Source organism: Streptopelia decaocto (assembly GCF_964273445.1).
Source record: "Streptopelia decaocto genome assembly, chromosome: Z".
NCBI classification, from domain to species: Eukaryota; Metazoa; Chordata; class Aves; order Columbiformes; family Columbidae; genus Streptopelia; species Streptopelia decaocto.
Genome location: NC_138657.1, coordinates 73,027,110 through 73,051,431, shown reverse-complemented (window position 1 = coordinate 73,051,431; position 24,322 = coordinate 73,027,110). Strand labels below are relative to the sequence as shown.

At 40.8% G+C, this 24,322-nt stretch overlaps 1 protein-coding gene across 2 annotated transcripts in view; it reads left to right on the top strand.

Annotated features, from left to right (window-relative positions):
• Positions 1 to 24,322, top strand: part of DNAI1 (dynein axonemal intermediate chain 1) — a gene marked incomplete at its 5' end in the record, with an annotated part of 150,475 nt that overhangs the window by 10,261 nt on the left and 115,892 nt on the right. The window contains 10 exons of one of the 2 annotated variants that reach the window (XM_082075449.1): positions 1,303 to 1,371; positions 3,179 to 3,271; positions 4,150 to 4,230; positions 5,828 to 5,954; positions 7,360 to 7,439; positions 8,253 to 8,417; positions 10,081 to 10,140; positions 12,003 to 12,146; positions 21,287 to 21,371; positions 22,257 to 22,374. In XM_082075449.1, coding sequence (XP_081931575.1) covers positions 1,303 to 1,371; positions 3,179 to 3,271; positions 4,150 to 4,230; positions 5,828 to 5,954; positions 7,360 to 7,439; positions 8,253 to 8,417; positions 10,081 to 10,140; positions 12,003 to 12,146; positions 21,287 to 21,371; positions 22,257 to 22,374 — 1,022 coding nt within the window. Of the gene's footprint in view, positions 1 to 1,302; positions 1,372 to 3,178; positions 3,272 to 4,149; positions 4,231 to 5,827; positions 5,955 to 7,076; positions 7,440 to 8,252; positions 8,418 to 10,080; positions 10,141 to 12,002; positions 12,147 to 21,286; positions 21,372 to 22,256; positions 22,375 to 24,322 lie in introns of those variants that run through there. The other variant, XM_082075448.1, reaches the window with a different exon arrangement.

Below are 24,322 nucleotides of genomic sequence, written 5' to 3'. Positions count from 1 at the left end.
TAGGAATCTCTGTAGAGACTTGTGTTCCTTAGTGTGTTCGTAAGAGATAGGAAAAGGGGGATAAACAACAGATAATTTCATAAAGCTGGCTTTTTCAGTAGACTAACTAGGAAAACGAGATGAAGGTTGTAAGTGGCAGACTTAAAAAGGAAGTGGTGGTACGTGGCATTAGCATGTAGTTGTACCATGGGAGTCCTTGCAGCGGAAGTTGTCCATGCTAAAAATGCTCATGGATTCCAGAATGACAGCATAACTTTGTGGGGAAAAAGATCCACTGATATGAAATAAAAAGGATAGCATTCCTGATTCAAGTGCCTGTGGGAAGCTGAGCGGGCACCTTGGAGAAAGCTCCACAAATCAATAAACCCATGGGAGTTTTCTCCACCACCCTTTTGTTTTCCTTTTCTCTTCTCCTCTAGTATCTCCTTCTTTCCTGTCACAAAGTCAAACACTTTTCCCAAGTAACTCCTCTGCTTTTGTCATTCATCTCGTTCGATGTTTTCTGGGGTACACCCTGAAACTGCTCTTGCCAAAGTTTCTAACATTTCCTTTGTTTGCTTTATCAGATCTCACTGTGTCTTTTGGGTTCTTGGTCCTCTCTGTCCCTCAGCATCTTCTCAAAAGGATCCTCTTCGTTTCCTTTCCACTTTCAGTAAAATTTCCATAAAGCCTTGTCACTGGTGCCAGTCTGTTATTTCTTAAACTCTGGGTAATCTCCCTTAGAAATACCCTATAAGGCTCCCTGTAAACAACTATTTCACTGTTTTCCTTAAAGCTCGTAATAAAAAAATTGTGTGCTGTAATGTGCTTGGGAAGGTTGACAATGGTTAAATTCCCAGCTGTTCATCACTGTTTTTTATGTTTTTTTAGCACTTGTGGCTTTGTAGGTATGAATCTCAGATAGGCAGTAACAAAGATAGGGCATAGTGTTTCTTCATGCTGATAAACTACCATCTTCAATTAGAATTACCGAATCACAGAATCATTTATGTTGGAAGAGACCCTTAGGAGCATTGAGTCCAGCCCTTAACCTAACACTGTCAAGTCCACCCCTGAACCATGGTCCTAAGCACCGCATCTACACATCTTTTAAACACCGCCAAGGGATGGAGAACTCAACCACCATTATGAAAGTGACAGCCTTTCATGCACATTATTTATAGACAAAATACTGATATATTTGGCATCTGAAACATACCATTGCAGCAAGCATTAGTACGTACAATGAACTTTTATTCTGGTTTGGTTAAATTAGGAAACAAGGTGCTTTGAAGGTTTACATTGGATATGTTCTTGCTTCAGGGCCAAAGTGGACCTTCAGGAGGAAAGCCAGTACCACCAAAGCCTGCTAAACCTGCGTATAAAAGACGGGTAAGATCCACATTTCCATGAATCTTAAAAAATGTTGTTCTCTTCTGTATGTATGAGATGCAAACTGGATTCAGTCTGAACAACAGCATGTTTTATGGAATTGGTAACATTCCAGTTGATTTATCAGTAAGAGGTTGCTCTAGATTTCCACTGAGAAGGGAGTTACACTCACAAGTCAGAATAAAAATGGCAGCTAAAACAAAAGCCCAATTTAGGTAAACTGCAAAATGAAAATTTGAAAACAAAACATTTGGGATGTAAATTCCAAAACATAGGCTGACAATGACTGTGATAAAACTGCCTGCGTGGTTTAGAAAATTCAAAAGGTAGCTCATATTCACTTAGTTAACATAGAAGTACGAGCATTAGAGAAAACAGTATTAACTTTTTGACTGTTAACCTCATGATAATGTTTTTACTGTTGGGCAAATAAGTGTTCACAACATCCTTATTTAATTCACCTTCCTCTTATTTAGCTCCATTGGCATGGATAGAAAAAGGATAATTTACCTGCCTGTAAACGGGCATGGTGATAAACAGTTTTTCACTTTCTTAGGACAAATCACAGTCTTGTTAAATGTTCCTCTTTTGACCCTTTAAAAATGGGAAGTTATTTACCTTTAAATGAAAACCATAAATAAAAATGTTAAACCCCCAACACTTTTAATCTGCTTCACTAGGGAAAACAGCACTGAACTAACTGGTGTCACACTCTGTATGATAAATGTCCTACAAGCAGGAGTGTTAAACCACAGACAACTGTTCTGCCGTCACAGTCTCTTGTGTATCAGAGCACCCGACCGTCCTTACAACTTGCCTCATTTCAGCTCCCTTGAGGAAAGAAGAAAAGACTGCAGCCTGTGACTTTCTCTGTGTGCCTGGCATACGCAGAATTCTCTGTTACTTTCAGCCACTGCACATTTTTACACAGCATTGTGCTCTTTACCTTTGTGGTGCTCTGCAGATAGCAAAGGCTACCTGCAACCAGCCTCCACTTACACCCTGGGCTCATCAGCAGCTCCATAGGGCTGTAAAGTTTAGATGACCTGAGATAACTGTATTTAAAAGAATGTCTGATGTATTTTAAATCAACCCATTATGCATTTCAAACTGAGGGAGATATTTTGCCCAAAGCAGTTAAATGCTTTAATCAGCAACTTTGTGTTCTGGCAGTTTGTCTGTAATAACTATTAATGGAAATTCATCCCTACAGAGATTCCTTTTCCTGTTAACGATATCATATCATGACATAAACCCAAACCCAACCCAAGGAGGGCAGCTCTCTGTGTTTGCACAATGCAGTCTGCTGGCCTTTGGAAGAAAATAGTTAACATGCCTCCAGGAGCTGCTTCCCTGCAGCTTTGAACTAATTTCCAAGTGTAGCTTATAGTATAACACTTCAGAAGTAATTGCAGGTCCTTGACTTGTGCCCTTTGAGTAATCCTAAAGTGTGGCTCATTTGGGTGTTAAGTGGTCAAAAGATTCAGAAGTGCCAACTTTTAAAGGGAAATTGAAGTGGAGTTACTTGAGTTTTGTTATCGGAGTTACTCCAGTTTTGTTACAGGCCAGGAATTATCTTCAGACAGCAGCTCCTCCAGCCCACTGAGCTCTTGCTGGCAAGTGTAGCCGTTCAAAAGTCTTCAGATTTGGGCCTGCCATTTGAGGTTATCTGTTCTGCTCAAAGCACAGATGGATTGGGAAATGCTGTTTTTTCCTCCTTGCTCTATGCCTGGAGAAGTACTGCTTTGGGAGGGAGCAAAACAATCACAGTCTGGGTTCACTGATGGACTTGCTGTTCCTGTACTAGGATGAAGATGTCTCCACTGAAGCGGTAGAAGTTGTAGATGAAGCAGGAAATATTTTAGTCAAGCCCCCAGATCAACTAGAGCTGACTGACGCTGTGAGTAAAACAGTGCCTGTAGTTGTCATGGAATGTGTAAAAAACTCCATAACCTGAAGCCTACCTCTTGCCTGTTCTGATTCTGGAGTAAGACTCCAGTACTTACTAATGTACAGTATCTGCAATATAAACTGAAATGGCTTCCAGCAGGAAAATGGGGAGAATATGCTTTGAAACACAGTTCTGAGCTTAAGGAAGTGTAACTGCATGGAGTTGAATGGTGCTGGAGAGGACACCAGAGTCAACCCTGAGCTTCTCAGGTGCCTGTGTGTGATACACAGGACAGGGAGGTGTCCTGCAGTTTCATGGCCATTTCTTCTCAGCTTGGGTTCAGTAGGACTGTAGTTGGTCACTCTTCCAGCTGCAGTTGTCTCTTTTCTCACTGCCACATAAAGCTTTAGCATTACTCCCTGTTCTCCAAGTAGCTCTCAAAGGGAAGCTGTACATACTTCCCCTCACTCAGGTAGTGAAAACAGTTGACACCAGTGCTGGTTTTTGTTCTCAGTGGACGATCCTGCAAGCACTGCTACTGAGCTTATTGCGTACTCATGTTTTGGACAGTATATGCTTCAAGACACAGATTGTCTTTCTTGTCCCATAGAACACAGCTAGCGTTTTTCAAGTGCTCCCGTAGCTTAGACAAGAATTAACATATTAGCCAAAGAATTCAAGTAAGCCTATTAAAATACTATGGTTGGAAGTGAGATGACTGTTCCACCCTGAGCTAGCTTGGCTCCATGGGTTGTTGTTGTGGAGGCATCAGCAGCACGCAAAGTATCTGGAGCAAACTGAATAGAACTGAGTATAAATTTTTGTATGCTGTACATTGCAATAACAGTGGAGCTTTATTATGATACTATTTTGTTTCCATTCCAAAGGAACTGAAAGAGGAAATTACACGTGTCCTGACAGCTAATAATCCCCAGGCTCCCCAGAATATCATCAGATACAGCTTTAAAGTAAGTGTGGCATGACCTGTAGAACCAGGATGGGATTTTTTGCAATTAACTGGCACAGTGTTTTCCTTTTATTTATAACCAGGTAAGTTTCCTTTTAACGTGACTTCATCTTAACCAGCTAAATTTCCTTTTAATGTGACTTCATCTTGTTACATATTTACTGCCAATGGTTCCTTAAGGGTTTTTGCAGAGAGTACAAGTCTAAAATCATTGTAATATTTATTGAGAAGTAGGATATAACAATTACTCATCAAGATCTTGCAGTGAACATATAATTAGTGCTGCTAGTTTCAGGAAGTAACTTCTTCTATTCTGTGGTGGTTAGAGGACAAAAGGCAATCCTTACTCAGTCTGCAAGATAGTTATGCCTCAGTATCCTCACATCAAGATTGTTGTTTGAATTACAGGAGAGCTCAGAAATGTGCTTTGTGAAATCACTGACAGGAGCTCTGTTCGTGATGCGTAGGAGTGAGCAGGGGAGGGTGCATCAAAGACTGCTAGGGAACATCCAAGAATCACACCTTCACATTTCTGAGTGCAGAACCTTTCACTGGAGCAGCGTTCTCCTCCTTGCATTTACAGGTAGCAACACAGGCTGGTGCAGGGGGAGAGTGGGATGATGGCTTTGCCTCCCACTCGTCCCTCGGAAGGGTTACACCCCCTGAAAGAAAGGCCATGAGGACAGCTTATCTGGCTCTGGCATTGGATTGTCCCCAACCTTAGGTAGGGAACAGACAACCAGGTAAAAACTTCCTGAGCCTGTCTCATCTCTGTGCTACTGCAACTAGTTTGACCAACCATTACATGAGATCACCAGAGAAAGGAAGTCAGTCTTGTGGAAGCAAATAAGGTCACTTTCTCTTCTCTTTGGAGTTGTTGTTTTCCTTGTTTATGGGACAGAAACAGGTGATGAGTGATCCATATCTTCAAGTCTTCCACAGTGACTGAAATGGGCTTGATGCTGTGCTGTGATTCGTACAGAAAGCAGTCATATTTTTAAGGAGAAACCATTGAAGCCTCTGTGGTCTGCAGTGGCTTCTGATTGCCTTGAGGTGCAGCTCAAAATCTTAATGCACGGTTTGAGCCTAGGTGCATGCCTGCACTGTACTGTGGTCCACAAGCAAGTGCCAATCAAGCTAGCATCAAATATCTGAATTACTAAAGTGCTTATAACCTGGACACGTTTCTAGGAGCCTATACTGTCTCCAGATCAGAGCTGCTCTCTGCATATGGTGCTGCTCTTCTGTAGGTACAGCAACTCATTCAGGCACCTCAGCACAAGAAGATGTGAGAATCCCTTAGGGAGTGCTGTGTAGCAGATATACACTAGAACTGTATTTAAACTCACCTGCTGTGGTGGTTGTGGAGAACTAGGAGTTTCATGTTCTTGTTTCTTTTATTTGTATTTGTAATTTGTGGCTCTCAGTATCCTGATCTATAAATACCTGCTGGAAGAAATTCAGTGTAAATATGCCAATAACTACCATATATTTATCACTATGGATTGTCTTAGCTTTAGCAGTTTTGGCTACACAGTATTTCTGGTTTAAAATATTTTTTCCACACTGATTTAGTTGGGTTTTTTTCCTCTTTGTAGGATGGACTGTACAAGCCAATAAGCCATGTGGATCAAATGGCCATTCACTTCTCTTTGAATGGAAATCTGATACCCAAAGATTCAGATGAAGGCAAACGGCAGAGTATCAAACTAACTACTGCAGCAGGTAGGTATATTATCTGAAACTAAGATAATTTTCAGGTAGGCACTGGTACCACTTTTTCAACATGAGGGAATGATCAGGCTTCATCAACGTAGAGCTGAACAGCTCCTATTTTGAAACAAAAACAGAAAAAAAAATCAACCAGATGTTTGCCACAGTGTAGAAAATGGTGCATGCTTTTTGAGCCATGTGAACACTAACACTGAAATTTTCAGAGCTATTTGGAAAAGGTTCTTCACTCAGAGGGTGCTGGACACTGGAACAGGCTCCCCAGGGAGGTGTCACAGCCCCAAGCCTGACAGTGTTCAAGAAGAGACTGGACAGGACCCTCAGACACATGGTGTGAACTGTGGGGTTGTCATATGCAGGGACAGGAGTTGGACCCGATGATCCTTGTGGGTTCCTTCCAAATCAGGACATTCTGTGATTCTATGATTCTGTGAGAACTAGTGTGGCCAGCAGGCCCAGGGCAGTGATCGTTCCTCTGTAGTGGGCACTGGTGAGGCCACATCTCAAATCCTGCATTCAGTGTTGGGCCCCTCACTACAAGAAAGACATTGAGGTGCTGGAGAGAGTTCAGAGAAGGGAATGGAGCTGGTGAAGGGTCTGGAGCACAAGTGTGATGAGGAGCAGCTGGGGGAACTGGGGCTGTTCATCCTGGAGAAAAGGAGGCTGAGGGGAGACCTTATCACTGTCTGTAACTACCTGAAAGGAGGTTGTAGCACGGAGGGGGTTGGTCTGTTTTCCCAGGTAGCAAGTGATAGGATGAGAGGAAATGGCCTCAAATCATGCCAGGGGACGTTTAGACTGGATATTAGGAAACATTTCTTCACAGAAGAGGTTATCACGCATTGGAACAGGTTGCCCAGGGAAGTGGTTGAGTCACCATCCCTGGAGGTGTTTAAAAGACACGTAGAAGAGGCTCTAGGGACATGGTTTAGCAGTGGACTTGGCAGCGTTAGGTTAATGACTGGGCTCGATGATCTTAAAGGCCTTTTCCAACCAAAATGATTCTATGATTCAGTGATTCTCTGATTCATGGGTTGTACATAATTGCAGCCATTTTTGAAGGGCAGAAAGTTCCAGAGCTGAAGGGATACCCAGAAACAAAGCTACTCAGTTCAGAAGTGGATTTCAGAAGTTTTATTTGAGTTGAAATTAGATTTTTTATTCCAGCCCAGCTAGAGCTACTGCAGTTTCATTCTAGTAATAACATTGTCTCCTTTTGTGGCTTTGAGGAAACAATCACTCTCCAATTTGGGGATTGGTTACTGTGTTGTCTAATGAGATGGCATTAGAAAAAGGATGCCTCTGTATATTAATGCTTTAGAAGGCAGAAGGGTCTGCAGAATGTGGGATAATATGTCCTGTTATCCTGGACTTATTCACTTATCCTTTGTATCATCAGAAAAGGCTCCTGTTGAGACTTCTGCTGCTGCACCTGAAGAAGCAGCGATTAAAGATGAAGAAAGAACAGAAGATACTCAGGTAATTCTCCATAGTCAGCTGAAAGCTGTCCATTTTCTTTTTAATATTAGATTTGAAATTACTTTCTTATAAAATGGGCTTATTGAGAAGCTTCTGTGATTGATTCTTTTATGCCTGAGGTGTCTCCGCTGTAGGTGAGGCCCTGCACATTCTACTGAACAGCTGGGGTCCTCCTGCTGTTTTTTGGGCTGGCAAAGCTGTGTAGGGAGATAACAGGTCACTACACACCAGGTCTGTCTTTATCAAGACAGAGTGTAATTTACTGAGATCTGGAGTCTTCCTGGACAGCATGTCCATCCCTGAAAGAGAAGTTGGTGAAAAACAAAATTTGGATGGATGAAAGCAACAGACATAACTGCCTGAAATGAGGAGCAGCCAGATTTAAAGGCAGTTGGCTGATCAGGAAAGGAATATGCCATGAGAAGTTCTTATCCACACAGTGTCAGGCCTTGGCATCAAGTTGAAACTAGTTTCACATAAAGCCCACTGTCTAGCAAAGAAATAAAAACACTGGTTAGAGGGACTCTGGCACAGTCTTCTGGTCTGGTAGTCGTCCTATTTTATCTCACTCATGTTGGGCTTTGTTTTAAAGTAACTTCAATTCTTTTTTTTCTGTATTCCTGTATAGGTAATGATCCAGAATCTCCTTGCTCTGTTTGCTACAAGTCTCCTTATTTCCATCTTTAATATTGAACTTTGAATTACAATCTCCTTCACTAGGCAGCAGAAACAGAGCAGTCTAAGTAGTGCTTCTGGAGAAGGAAAAAGTGTGTGTTTCTTTCAGGGTGGAGTCACTGCTTAATTTTCTTGCAGGCTGCAGGAGAGGGAGAGGCAGAGGCAGAGGAGTCAGGAACAGCAGAAGCAGCTGAGGCAGCAGATGCTGAAGAGCCTCCTCCCCCAGCAGTGAAGGAGCGAAAGCTTGCCAACCAGTTCAACTTCATTGATAGACCTTCATGGACACCCAGATACCCTGTGCGGGTATGCTGCTGTTTCCTTTGGTGACTTGGAGGTTCTTGTCTTTGGGAGGGCATGTGGATCATCTATGTTTGTGTTATTTCTTGCTATCTTTGTAGATACTATTGGGAGAAAAAAAATCAAAAACAAAAACCAGTGTTTTACTATGGTAAAGCATTTGGTGTCATGAAAATGATGACAGAAAAATTCTTGCCTCATGGACTCTTGGACAGCCTATAAGAAGTTTTGGTGCTACTGTAAATCATTAAACCTCTAGTTGGATATAACATTTTTAATGTATATTTTCTCATCTGAAAAAGTATAGAGCAATGGTTAGGGTTGTAGCTGGGGGCTTGGACTCCATGAGTTCAATTTCCTTTTGGCAGAGAGTTCCTTTACGGTCTTGTACTTCAATTCTTACCTGTGGAGCAGGGTTATACACACACCTGTGTCAAAAGGATAAAGGTATTGATGCTTGTGTTAAGCACAGGCCTTCAGTAATTCCCAATGAGGGTGTCTTCACAGGGCCTCCTGACTGAGCAGTACTGGTGATGTTGGTCCCCAGTTGAGTGCTCAAAGATGAGCTTTCTGGATCGGAGGTAAAAGTTTCAGAGAGAAAATTGTCTTGTTTTCCTTGCTGCCCTGGAATCTAGAGTATACACAGCTTCCCCAGAGAGCCTGCCTGCCTTCTTGCAGCTATTGCACCTAAAATGCGATGCCTTTACGTCTGATGGGCTCGGGGAGATTTAAGAATATTTCCTAAAAGGAAATCTCTGCCCACTAGTAGAGATGGAGGATCTCAGGTGAATTTATCCAAGAGTGGGATGCTCACTGCAGTCTGAGCTAAGATTCTGCATCTTTCAAAAATCCCTGCGGAGGCCATGGAATTTGTTATTTCTCTGTTGCTAGATCTGCATATTCTCTTCCCATTGATATTACTGAGAGTGGCTTGTGTGCTTCTGTGTGATTCTGCCCTTGAAAGCAGAATTATAGACCCTAAATAGCTGTGAAGTGCTGCTGTGTACTGCACAATCTGTGCAGTTTCCACCTCTGAGATTGCTTCATTTCAGAGGTTAGTGAAATGCTACAGGCAGCTTCTTAAAAATGTCCTGACACAACAGTTTTTTCAAAGAAAATTCCATGAAATGAAATTAAAGTTTCACACAAATATATTCATTTATTTCAGAATGTTGATGTGAGGGTAATAAAAACATTTCAGTAACATCAAGTGAATTGTTTATAGATTATCATTCTGTTCAACTCTTTCGTTTTGACTGCTGTTCCTATGCAGGTTTTTAATATGTAAGTAAAAACTTTTCAAATTTGGTAGAATGTCGTAACTGATACCATAACCAGCAGCAGAATGTTTCAAATGGTAGAGATGAAACAAACAATTTCAAGTCCTTCAAAATGAAATACTGAAATTAAATATTTTAAGTATGTTGGGAAAAAAAAATCAGAAGGTCTTGTGAACCTTCTTTTTGTCCAGAAGAAAATCTATTTGTAGTTGCATGATCACCAATAATATTTGTGCAGTGTTCTGGGAGTCGTTTGAATGTTGAATTAATCTTAGATCAATATTATTCTAACTACTGGCTATGAGAAGGCTGTTTTCACAGCCAGACTATGTCACTGCAGAGAGTTTCAATGCAAAGATTACATGTTTTTATGCTTTTTGTTTATTCAGGATAGAGCATGTCAGTCGGAACCTACACCTTGTAAAACTTTATCAGACGATATTAACCAGGTATATTCTTTTTATTTTCCAAGTTCTTTTTAGAGTAAATTCAGGAAAATGAAATGAGAGAAAGGAAAAAACCCAAATCCCTATGTTTGCATTCCTTGCAGTGGAATGAACTCCCATACTGTGGCTTTGATCTCTGGTTTAAATCTGAGAGCAAACTAGGGTGGCCCTTTTTTCTGCCTTACTGGATTAACTTGCTAATGGTTTATGTTTCTAAGGTCAAATGTCTCTATCTGCTTTTAATTGATCTGTCACTTGGCAGTTGTATATGAAAGCAGTTTTCTAAAGCCTGAAGCTGAACCCAGTGAGAAGTACAGCACAAGGAGTGTGGAAGGCCTGCTTTAAACCTGTTGCAATAGACTAAGATCTGTTTTATCTAGTGGGAATGTGCCTGTTTATTCATTATGAAAATTTCCACAACTCTTATATAGTATTTTCTCCATCTCTTAAAAATATAAAAAGAAAATATTTTGCATGACACTTTGCACTTGAAATATGTTATAGCTTTCATTGGAAAGGCAATCTAGCCAATTCTGCTGATTAATCCTCAGATATTTGCAAAATGTATTGTGTTTGATGCAAGTATTGCTTCAAACCAGTGTACCAAGCTGGTATTAAAAAAAAAGTGTCATTACCAGTGTACCACAGGAACATCCAGAAGAAAGAGTAAGGTAATGGCAGCAACTTTAGAAATGCTCTTATAGGAAACTGATAGGAAACAGAGTGAAGGTGTTTCTGTCAAGATGAAAACTGTAACCCAGTCTGTTCCTGAACTTGAAATCAGTAACTGGCCTGAGATCTTCCTTCCCTTCCTCCAACTGCACTTCCCTCTCATTTTTTCTGACAAGGAGACAACCAGAATTAGAGAGAACAGAGCTATTTAAAATAATCAGGTTGTTGCTAACATTTTGCATTAAATGTTTGAAAACTGAGAAGAATGGTTTTCCCTTGTTTTATTTTGTTCTGTTGAAAATTTGAGTGGTTATAAAATAATATTTTAACATTTTTTTTCCTCACCTTTTTTTCCTTCTTGTTCTTCCTTATGCTCATAATTTCCTCTTCCAAAGCTTTGTGTTCTGCTCCTTCTCTTACTCTTCTCATCACATCTTCTTTGTCCATTCCCTGATGTTTGGAACATCTTCCCACCTAATTTCTGCCTGCAAATTTACAGCACAATGCAGAGTTTTTTTTACTAAAGGTTTCTGCCACCTTTCTTTATTCCAATATTCTATATTTTGCGTTTGAATCACACTCCTTCTCCTAAACTGATATGTCAGAATTAGATTTCCTTTTGTTTTGTTTTGAAAGTAATGTACCTGCTTCAGATATGATACTAGTACTGCAATACTAATGAATTAGTAGAAAAATTGCTTCTTTTGGTTCTACTCAAGTAGGATGTTCCTGGCATGTGGCATAGCAGAAGATGTAAAACTGATCTCAGTTTCCATTTGATCATATGCTGCAGAGTTGGAGTCCAAGATTTAAATTGTGTTATGCAGCTACAATTTAATTTTCCAACAGCACACAAGAAATGTCACAAAGCAGATGTTTAATGCATGCTGCCTATTAAACACTGGTAAATTAGCCAAACAGAAAGTCCTACAAAAAACATACAGTCAAAGCACCAAGAAGAGAGTTGGGGAAAGATATTGTTATGAATGTAATGTGTTCTTAAAAAGTAAGACATGCACCATCGAGCTTTACAAATCCTGGGCTTCAATCCTGAGCTTTTTGTGCAAGAAGCCAGCTGCCTTCAGTGAATTCCAGTGGCAATGTTACTGTTGTGAGGACTATCACATTTTTGTGATGGTATAGATGGCTGTTTTCTGGAGCATAATGAGGTCCTGCCTCTGTCTGTCTCTCAGTGGGTGATCCATGATGCCTATGTAGAGGAGCTTCGGAAAAGGGAAGAGTCAAAAGAGAAAGAAAAGCCAAAAGCCCAAGTAGCAAAGAAAGAAGAGAAGAAGACAAAGAAGAAGGGAAGGAGGTTAATGTCTCTGGACTCACAGGTATGTTTCGTAACACTGGAAGAAGCCTGCTCGGAGTGGGATGCAACCATAAGGCAAGTCAGGTGAAATTTAGCAAGTCATGCTGGCCGTGTACCTAGTTGTTTCTGTTGGCAAGTAGCAACCCTAAGAAATGCCAGAATTAATTTGCGATAGGAACTGTATTTCCAAAACAGGATTTACATTTTGCTGTATTTTACGGGAATACAAAACAGTGTGAAGCCATAATCTTATCTTCAAACCTGATTTCCAGGTGAGATTTATGGCTTTCTTTTCTGTGCATTATCATGTTTGTGTCTCATTTTTAATTATCATGTGAGGGATAAAAGAATGAAAGAAATAGAAACGCTGTGTGACTTTTTGAAGAATTCTAAGTGATGCAGTGGTTTTAGATACAATCTTCCCATTCAGAAAGGTAAAGAAATTTAGGATTCTTTCAAAATGTTACTAAAGCACTGTAGTGAAATATATTTCACTATTTTTTATTATTTTAATGATAATGTTATAAAATTATAATTTGTATATTTTCTAGCTATATGCATATAAATGGTATTTAATATATAATTTATAAAGAAGTTAATTAATTGAAATCGAAGCCTATATACTTAAAATTGAATACTGATTCTGGGAGCCTTGACCTAATTTGTAGAGGGATCTCTGATACCTCATTTATTCATTTAGTTGGAAAATGGTGTAGGTGTCTCTCTCCAGCGTTTGAGGTGCTGTGCCACGGTCAGTATTTACACAGCATGGTGATACCTCAGTGTTGGTGAGGTGATCACCCGAACAGGAGGCCAGCTGCTCTGAGTCCTATGAAGTAGGAGAGTGAAAGGTGAGAGCTGCTGGAGTAGCCTCCCAGAGTAGCAGGTACCACAACTCCTGCCAAGCTCCAGGCAAGTGTTGTGATCTTGCTGCGAGGATGATACTGACTCCTAATCCAGGCTGCTCTGTCAGGTGTAGCCTAGGAGTGCTTTGCAGGGATGCCAGAGTATTTTCCGCTAGAGTGACAATACCCCCATCATAAAAATATGATCCCACTTCAAGCACCGAGAATAGGATACACGCAACCCTGAAAGATTTTCTTCATGTTTCAGAATGTTTTCAACAGGTACAGGACATTTCTGTTAGGGTTCAAGAGAGTTCAATCTATACAGAACTGTGGGTTGTTCTTTCTCCCCTAGTCTAAGGTAAACTATTTAGAAGGCAAACTGAAATAATTTCTGTAGTGACTGCAGCAAAATGCACTCAGAACTATAATGCAGCTTGGCTAGTATAGGCGTAGATATATCAACATAACTAAGATATATTTGTGTAATATAAGCTGGATTCTGAAATTAGGTTTAGCATTTTCATAGCTGATCCAACTGTAGGGAGTATGGCTGGTTTAGCTGTGCCATCAAATGCCTTATAGTAGTTAACAGACCAGGAACGCATCCTGACAGGCTTCTTACTGTGAATTGTACCATTGAAATTAATAATTCTTTAGAAAACTACTAAATCTTTCACCTGAGTATGTTTTTGAGAATTAAGCCTGAAGTTAGCAGTACAATTATGGGCTTAAAGGGTGGACTGCTAAAAGTTGATAATGAAAGCTACATAAAAATTCTACCAATAAAACCATATTGGAAAAGACCTGCTGCGTGTTCCATTGACAGCCACGGGAAATTGCAATCCAGGCACCCATGATCCCTCTCTTTGGTGCTTTGCTTTTCACTCTTAGCACCTTCCAGGAAGCTTGTAGGGAAGCCAGAAAGTAAATACACTGAGGAGAAGGGAAACTTCTTTATGGAGAGCCAATGTCACAAATTGAGACCGTCTGTGTGGCTGGTGGACCAGCTTAAGTGTATTAAAACCTTGCTGAATTTTCCAGTCATTAATTGGAAAAATGCAACTTGAAGTAACCCAAGGCTAAAATCAGGCTTACAACAGGCAGTACATGTGGTCATACGTAGGTCTATGGAAATTAAAGGTTGATGGCATCAGATTCTGTACTTTTGGTCTCAAGTCAGCAAAAGAAGTGGGTTTTGTGAAGCTTCCAACTCACATGTTACAAACTTCGGACTGCACATGGTAATTGAAACAGAGCTTTCCCTGCTAAACACTTTCTGAGGACACACTGCCTTTGATCATTGCTGAAGGGGAACTGTGGATTATCAAGCAGGAAATGTGACTGATCCGCATCAAGGATGCAATGGCTAGAAGCAGCGATTGATTTCCACCATTGTTTCCATCAGGCTAGGGACTAGGAAGAAAAAGACGGTGATAGCTGCCGACCTCTGGCTGCTGGGGGGTAGAAAGCAAACAGAGCAAAAGGCAGGATTTCTGCTCTCACCCACCATGCACTCATTCCAGGAGTGAGCAAGCTCTGGCACAGTATGTTGATCACAGAAAACAGGGCTCAGGAGGCCACGAAGTCCATTCCTCTGACATAGGACAGAGGCAACTGTATGACAACAGCTGTATTTGTTGTCTGCTTTGCCATCCAGTTTCAGCATTACTGGTTAAAAAGTCTTTCACTTATATTTGGCTCACTTTGGCATATAGTTGTATTTTCCAAAATCTATGGTGTGAGATTTGCTATGTCAATTTCAGATGCTGACCCCTATCATATTGCAGGTATTTAGTGTCATAATGTGATACCAGAAAGAAATGACACAAGAGTAAAGAATCATAGTATTCTGTCATCAGTGAGAAAGAAATAGTCTTTGTTTTCCTGAAATCAAAAAGTGTTAGGCTAGCACTGGATTGAACCCAAAGGGAAGAAGAGGGGAAAATGAGAGGGTACGACCAGAGGTGAATCTCTTGCTGTGGTAGGAGTTCTGAAAGAGGATTCAAGAACTAAAGCCACAGCTCAAGATGATAGTAGGAGTCAGATGAGGATTTGAAGATATAATGGATGAAAAGAAAGAAAGAGAAAACACTGCTGGTATTGAGCAAGAGATCAAGAGAACAGATGACTTGGAGAAGAAGAACATGATCTGTGAAAGAATGAGAAAGGAGAGAAAAGAGAGAGAAGAGAGAGAGGAGAGGGGAGGGGAGGGGAGGGGAGGGGAGAGAAAGGGAAGGGAAAGGGAGAGAAAGGGAAGGGAAAGGGAAGGAGAAGGGGAAGGGGAGAAGCAAAGCCTTGACAGTGGAGTAGAAGCTCCTCACTAGGGGAAAAAGAGTAGAATGAAGCCATGCACTGCACTTAGGAATGAGGAGAAGAAGCAAGGAAGATATGGTTTGGCAAAGCAGAAGAGAGAGCCAGCCATCAGAAAAAGAAATGGAGATAACCAGAGATTCCAGCAGCAGGAAGGGTGAGAATGATATAAAGAAGAATATAAGTGAATAAAAATACTTTCTGAATGAAAGAAAGTATTTGACTTGAGACTGTGATGAGAGACTCTTGGAAACCTCCCCATATGTCCATCGCTCAAATGGATCTAGAGAGAAGAGGATGTGCTACATCCAAGAGCTGTGATATAACATTTGAAACTTTTCCTCAGTTTTCAACAAAGGCAACAAACAGAACGTGGAGAACACAGAATACCAAAGAGGAATGATATGAAATTTTCTGAGCTGAAAATAATTGAAAGCGAAGAGAACTAGGCAGAAGTGTTGTATCTGCTTGTCCTGTTCTTATTGTTCCTGAGCTATTTGCTTATGGCTCTGGTTACAGGGAGGATTGTGGCCCAGGGATACTCTTGGTTTGATCCAGTATGACCCTCACGTTGTTGCATGAGTGTAGAAATGACAGTGTCTCAGGTAGAAGCAAAATGCAAAGAGCAGGATGCAGTTAAGTAGATACAAGCAGCTTCTCTCAACCTGAGATGAGAAGGCATGAAATCACAAGTCTGCTGTTAGGGATTTTTAATGAATCTATCAAAAGAGGGGTGGAGCTATGTAACTGGAGTATAACAAGGGTATGTTATATGTAAGAGGGGTAAAAAGAGTTCCATTAGTCTGACCCTTAACACTATATGAGGCAATAGAATTAACATAGATAGAAAGAATAGAGAATTTGGGAGTAAATATGAAATTGAATAAAATAGCACATGTTTACCGAAGGTAGGCTGTGTCAAAATAATCTCATCTCTTTCTTTGATAAGAAAAAAGCTGTGGTTCCCTTTAACAAGAAAAGTATAGTAAAGTTAATCTAGCTGAAATTCTGCAAAGAGATTGCTATAGTGCCTTTGGGAAATGATAAGATAAACCAGAAAAGCTGTTATTAGTACAGATTGGGAGGGACTAGTGGAGAGGAAGACTGCATTTTGGAGTATTAAAAAAAAAAAAAATTGATAAAGTGAGGGCTTACAGTTTGGAATGACAGAGGAACATGAGTGTATCTGTTGGTGAGTTGTGATGTGGCTATGAGAATTCAAGTACATTGCTGGAATACATTGTGTGAGGGATAGCAAAGAAATATTATTTCTGTTATGTAAGGTGGGTGGTACCTTATCTGGAGTAGTACGAGGTTATATTCTTTTGATCACCCCATTTCAGAGATGATAGATTGCAGACCTGCATAATATGTAAATTAATATGAGAAACGGAAAGCCTGAATACAAGAAGTGACTGAAAAAAATGAGGCATTTTTATCTGGTAATGCAAAGGTAGAGAGGGAATCTGAAGCAGATAACGTAGAAGAAGAATTACTAAAGCAGAGGATAGTGTTGATAGAAATACAGAAGGATGTGAAACAGTTAGGAATGTGTTAAAACTGGAACTTATTGCACTGGAACAGTTTCTAATCTAGTCTGAAGCAGAAGTTGTTGAACAATTTCTTAAAAAGTCCAAACAAAATTTGTATTTAACAGAGAAATGTACATTCCTGAATCATGTGAGATCCTGCCTGATTTGTCTATCCCACTGTAGCATTAGACATGGTGAGATAGCCCAGCCCACAGGGCCATAATTATCATTTAAAAGCTCTTGGATGACCACCAGTTATTTTTGAAATAACAGCTGAAATTCAAATTCAACTAACCTTCACATTATTTTTCACTTCTTCCTGGTCATCCCAAGGTGTGGATGAGTTGTTACCGACTCCCTTTTCTTCAATCTGCTGTTTACAGCATATAGGAATTAAAAGCAAACAATGGAAATGAACATATGAGTACAATTCTGGAAATGAATAACTACTTGACAGGGTTCAACCTGTGGCATGTTAAATGGGATTTGCAGTGAGTGTTTGCTGTGGATGGAGGTGTTGGCCGAGCAACAGATGGCAGCAACCCTGTACTGTGCTTTTTACTTTGCAAGCCTGGAGTTCTTCTAGTCCCAGTCTATGTACTCTCAGAGGTATGAGCAGTTACTGCACTGGTTTTACAGTGGGGTTTTTCTTGTGCATATGCAGTTACACACCAGCAGAAACCTCTTTTCATTCCTTAGTTTTCTGGAGTTACACATTGCAACTGGCCAGCTGCTGAGAGGCAAATGTGAAACAATTATTGCTAATGAATAGTAGAGCAAGACCATGACATTTATTTTCAAAATACAAGTTCATTATCCATCTTACATATGATTCAGTTAACATTATTGCTGTTGTAGAAATAATTTATGCACAGAAATAAGTGAAACAAATTTGTGAGCAGGTGAGTTCTCTTTACATTTGGCTAGCTAGCCCAGAGTTGACCTACAACAACAACAAAAAAAAGAGTTTCAAACAGGTCTTTAAAAAAAGGGATAAATTAGGCATGTGACTTCCACTGAAGGTTTCAGTAACATACAAAATAATCAAATCTGAAATAGGACAGGATCCAATGAGAAAATAACTTACTCTGGTCCTGTTTAATGTCAAAAATGTAGTTATTCATGGCTACATTGTTAACAGCATAGCTGCCTAACAGGAAAGCTGACTTAAATATTTTTCAATTAATCTGGAGGTTTCCTGCTTTGCAGGAAAAAAAAAAAAATCCATTGAATGGTACATTGTTTCTGTGTTTACAATTTTTTGTTTTTTGTTTTTTTTTTTTTTAAGAAAGCTTGCTTTCCACTGCCAAAAAAAACAGGTGAGTCAGGATCTATCATTGATCTTGGAGAACACAGAAAGTAATGTTTGTCTTCTGAGCTACAGTCCAGAATGACGCCTCAGGTTGGAAATTTGGAATGCTTGCAGTGCAAGTTTCCTTGGGTGTGTAAGAGAACCAGAACCACGATCCTGCTCCTGTCTGTAGGTTACAACACTGCCATTCTTCCCCAGCTCCTTCCAGAAACAAGTGCCTGTTAAAATGGAAGAGAGATTTTTGCCTGCCAGCTGGGTAAATGGAAGACACCTCTGCTCACACACCTGGTGAACCAGCAGGACTCCAGGGGATCTGTTCTTTATACCTCGTAACTCTGACTTTTACAATGCTGGAGAGAAAAGCGTTCATTGCTTTTATCTTTTTTCTAAATCAAATTGTAACCCTTTCAACACAACATTGTTGATTAAGCTTATTCAGAGCAATGTGCTGGTGGCACCAATGACATTTTTATAGTCGTGATCCCATTATTGCTGGACAAGTGTTAGCAAAGGTGAATTGTTGTGGCTTTTTTTAAGAGGTATTTTAGAGAAAGACAGGTATTATTGTGGCAGAAGCAATAACGGCAACTTAAAGTGAAGAGAGAAATCCCAGCAATTGAGAGTACTGTTTTCTACCTGAGGTGTTTCAAGGATCCTCTTTCCCTCCCTCTTCGATTGCTCTTAATACTTATGAATTCACAACATCTAGGGAATATCATGCAATGTTAAAGTTTAAAAACATATTTTCTTGTGTCTTCTTGAATTCTGAACATGACAGTAGATGCTCTGTGCTGGTCTCAAGAAGTCCTCCCACAGATGAAGGGAAAGCCTGAAGAACAGGACAATGGCCACACTGATTTGCATCAAGGCTCTAACCACAAATGAATGTGTAAGGAAGGATAAGAGCATAGCAAGAGTATATTCCAGTCCCAAGTATTCTTTCAGCCTTCAACTATTTTCACCTGTTTCCTAAGCTTGCTGTGCTTTTGCACATAGATGGAAGTACTTGCTCAATCTTCCTTGAAACCACGTAAAATTATTGCGTCTGCAACACCCTTTGGCAAGAAAGTGTACAAATGTGTCATCCCTCTGTAAAAGTCACCTCCTTTTGCTCATTTTGAACTTGGCTTCCACTATCTTCACTTGACACCCCTACTTTTTGAGAGGAGACAGTGAACAGTCAGTCTCTGTCCATCTTCCCTGGGCCATTTGGGATTTCACAGAACTCTCTCATATTGTCCCAAACCATCTATTCTCCCGGCTGGCAAATCTCAGCCTACCCAGTTTTTCCCAGTACAGAAACTATTCCAGACTTGGACCATCCTTATTGCCCTTCTCAGACCTTAGTTCTGAATTCTATTTTAGCCTTTCTGAGATGAGAGAAGCTGACTGAACACATTACTGAAGGTGCAGGTGAACTATGGGTTTATAAAAAGTGTTGCAAATTATAGAATTGCTTTGTTTTTCTCCTTTGTCCTGTCTTTTTACATAGTGCTTTAGGTTTCATGCTCTTTGAAGCAAGACTCTCAGTTCCCCTTGAATCTGTGCAGACCCCAAAAAAGGAGCAGAGGGCTGGGATGCACAAAATCTGAAGTCATGTTCTTGGTTCTGATTGTGACTGCACAGTGTAGTGTTGGCAAGTCATTTAACTTTTTCTTTTCATGTTCAGGGCACTCTCTGAGCTGTGTCAAGGATGACAAGTTTCTTTTCAGTGTCATCACTGTGGGGGAAATCATGCTGTGCTGGCAGCCACCAGTCCCTAGCAGGGGTTTGAAGATGAAAGGCTTTGAAATACTGATGGGGATTTGGGGCAGCGGTCGTAGATGAGGATTCAGGTCCATGCAGCAGCGTGCTCTTGGAGCACTTTGCATACATAATGACATTGTCACGTCATTGCACAGAGCTGTGCTGGCATCATCTTCATGGTCCAGCACAGCCTGGGGACTTCTGAGCTCTGTCCTTCCAGTTGCTGGCACCCGTGCTTCTCGTCCTCCTTGGTGGTTAATCTAATCTGGATTTTGCAGATGACCACCCATACACATACAGAGAATAGAGAGCACATTCACACAAAGAATAGTTAGGAAGAGAGTTTAGTAAGAAGATGGTTATAAGACTGTGGTGATCAGGCACAAGGCTCTGTCAGACAAACATAACAACCAGCCACCGGCTGGCAATCAAACAGCCCCTGTTGTGCTCTCTTTTCTCCATTTGTTCATGCTGCTGCTTCCTCCATCCACCTGGATTGTTCCCTTTCTCCACCCTTGTCTCCTTCTATATCAACAGCCTGCCCCTAATTACTTTTTCCCCATTGGTCACGTTTTTGCTATATCCATACCCAAGTTTGCCATTTCTGGCATAATTTACTAGGCAATCTTAGCCTTACATGATATTACTGATACAGTTACCTAGAGACTGCTGGCCTTGCAAGATACCACTCCCCAAAAGATTTCCAATACTTGCATACCTGTAGGTATATCAGCATACCTTCACATATGCGGGCTCGTCCACTTGTGGTGTTCCCTGGCCAGGACGATGGGTTTTTCCACAGTATCAAAACAATTTCCACAAGAGCTGGACAGCAAACTGCCCTTTGCACATTGGCTGTATATTGTATGAGCTTATGGATCTGTGAATGCATCAGGTTGGAATTACCCAGTGTTTGACTGGAGGATTTCTAAATCCTGTGATCTTTACTTAACAGGTGAGGTCTTAAGGCTCACCAGGCAGGGATAAGAGAATGCTCGTGCTTGATCAAGCTTGTATGATATCATTACTGAAGCTGATTAACTGTTATCAAGTGAGATGGGGGCGGGACTACATGTGTGCTTTTAGCACATCTCATCATGAGGTGGCTTGAATGAGTTGAGGAAGACAAGACTAACTGCGTTCAGAGAAAAGCACCTTGCAATGGAGATAAATCAGGAACAAACACTGAAATTATTGCAGCTCAGCTGGGAATGGCATCTTGCTAAACTTATAATAAAGTCATTGCCTTAACTCAAGTGCCCTTATCATTAGGTGCTGGTGTTAGAAGCTTCAGATTCTTCTGTATTCAAGATCAAAGGACTCAAGTTTTTCAGTGACATACAGTCTGAAGGACTTGTAGATAGACAAGAAATACATTTTCTTTTCAATTTTTTTTTCTTTTTCTTTTCAACAGAGAGATGAAATGAACAAGATCTCAAAGGCTGCTAAAATAGTTGAGCGGATCGTGAATCAGAACACATTTGATGGCATTGCACAAGGTATGACCCTGCTGGAGATGCTTCTGACTCAAGCCAGAACTCCTAGACATGAGTGGCCACAGCTGTAGCAAGGATTGCAACAGCTCCTTTGGGGAAGCTGGCTTGTGGTAAAGGAAGCAAACAGGGATTTCAGCAAAAGATGTCAAGGCAGAGGTGAACAGTGGAAGATTAGGGCACAGCTAGTGCCTTTACATGAGCAACTGGTTTGTTACCTTATGGCATGCTAGTATCTTAAATGCTGAATGTTAGAGAAACAGAGCTGAAATGACCAGGGCTAGGAACCTGCTTGCTCACACAGGCAAACAGTACAGCGGACTGTGAGCATGCAAAGTGCATGTCACATCAGCCCTGCCCTGCGTGGGCTGGAGACAGCAGTGTGGTCAGCATTGCCCTCCCTGCAGCACTTACGTCCCTCAGCAGATACTTCTCTCCTGGATGCAGGTGCTGGTGACAGCAGCCAGTGCCGAGCAGCATTTTGCTGGCATACAGGTCCCAGCCATGCTGACATACTCAGCCTCGATGTTATTTTGCAAGGGTTTTGCTATCTCTGCTCAGCTCCCTCCTGAAAGTCTGCATCTAGCTCCGGGAGTGGCCTGAGGTCACTTCTCACCCGGGGCCTGTGCTACCTTGTTCATTCTTTGTCTGCTTTTAGACCATCAGCTTTTTTTGTGTGAGGACTTGGTGCTTGGTAAAATGCATTTACTGCACTTAGATACTGGTTTTGAGTTGAGGCTTAAGGACTGAGACAGTTTTTATACTAACAATTGAGTTGTGCAGAGGCTGTGAGGATAACAGTGTTTTTAAAGCTTCTCTGGTACTGAGCTATGCTAATTTATTTTAGGTTTATTCACCGGGATCTTGTCCTTGATTTTTTTATTGTTTTAGATTTTAGATATTTTGAGGATGAATCGGATGAATTCAGAGACCAGAAAGGAACCCTCCTCCCACTCTGGAAGTTCCAGTATGAAAGAACCCGTAGACTTGCAGTTACTGCCATCTCCTGGTAAGGCTCATCATTGCAAACTTACTCTTGGCGAGGGAGTGGGATTGAATGTCATGGCACCTTACAAGGCGGAGCTGGTTTCTCTGCAAACACTGTTTTGAGTAATAACAATCTAGGTGCTTTGGCAGCACCTAGACATAGGTGGTGCTTCTGGATGCAAAGCACCTTGTGTAAGGCTGAATGTGGCAAGTTTGTGCCATTCAGCAAAAGGTGAAGGCACAGCAGGCTCTGTGCAGCGCTAGGCTGAAGTAAGTGCAGTTAGTGGAGCAAGGAAGAGTTGTTTCTTGGGAAAGCTGCATTAAACGTATCATATCTTTGGACAATATGCTGTAGGAATCAATTCTGAAAAGCCCAGAGGAGGAGAAGGGATAGTGACTATTTTTTTGACAAGTATCAACACAGAAGCATTAAAGTACCAGAACGTGAAAGGCAAACATTGCATGTCCCAGACAGATATTGCCATAGACTATAAGATGCAGAGACTATAAGATACCAGACAAGAGACCTTTATGCACGGTACATATTCAATTGCTGCCCAGACTGCAGTGCTACTTGTATACCGGGGTCTTGCACAGTTCAGTTTAGTAGATATTTCCCCTGCAGTCCATGTTTGCATATTTATTCCTGCTCAGTCCAAAATGACCACTCATACTTTGAAGTCAACTCTCTTTTTCTGCAATGTTATTGCCATGAAAAAACCACTCACCATCAAACGGAATGAGTCCTTCTACTTTTTAACATGCTCGATCCTTCCCAAACTGGCTTAGTTCATGCACTGAGCATGGGACATGCATAGTCAGCTCCTGCCCTGTGCTCCTGTGTGCTCCTCCTCTCATTTGTTTGTGGGGCGATGTGAACACATCTGTGTCTTGCCAAAGAGGATCTATGGAGAGACAGAGCAGGATTGCTCTGTCCTTTCAAGCCACCGCAGTAATGATGTTTTAATAGAGTATCAAGAATGCAGTTGTGCGAAAATTACAAAATAACAGTAAAATTAGATGTAGAATTGGGAGCAAAAGCATCTGATATAGGTAGTTTTTGCTGCTGTTATTCTTGTCTTCTGGAAATAATAACAGAAAGATGGCCCTGAAATTGGAAGAATGATGCCAAATTGCCTTATGTGATAAGCTTTTCTAATTTAATTTTTCTTTTCACATTGTTAACAGTGATGGTGCATTCAGTGGTTAGAGCAAGAGCATTAGGATGCCTAGTTATATTCTCAAGTGTAAAAGGAGAAATGAAAAAAAGAAGTGGTTTTATTTTATCAATTCAGAATAGCAAGTGACAGAAAACACTCATTAGAAAAATTTCACATACATTCATTTCACAGAATTGTTATCCACTGGTTGTGCTCTGTGAGCTCAGGGACAGCAACAGTACTGACCTTTGTCTCATGAAAGCCCTACAGGGTCAGTCCACACACAGCAGAAGTTGTGAGGAAGGTAGATGTTTTCCAAATAAAGGGATTTTAGAAAACATACTAGATGGCTAATTGCTCATGGTCAGGATGGCTCAACAAATATACCAAACAACTGGGTCAGAAGGAGATTTCCTTTCCTGGTCTGTGGGAATGATCATGAATTCATGAACTGATAGGTGTCTCTTAAAGCATCTCCCATTATTTAATAACAGGTAGGGAAAGTAGATTTATTGAATATTATTCTGTTGTGGTTTAGAAGCTCCTGTTTTCTTTCCCCTGAAAGATGGAAAGTGGAACATTTCTGCCTTTTTCCTTTCCTCAAAGACCTCCTTTTTAAAAGTAAACTTTCCCTATTATGAAATGGTTGAGAAGTACTGGAGATTGACATCATGTCTATCTGTGGCCTTTTTATACTTTTCATCTACTGCTGGGGTCTTCTGATGTTCTGTTTTGTATGCATCTTGTGTCTGGAAGAATTGTTCATGCACAAACTTTACTAGTGCATGTGTTTAAAGGGTCAAGCCCTCA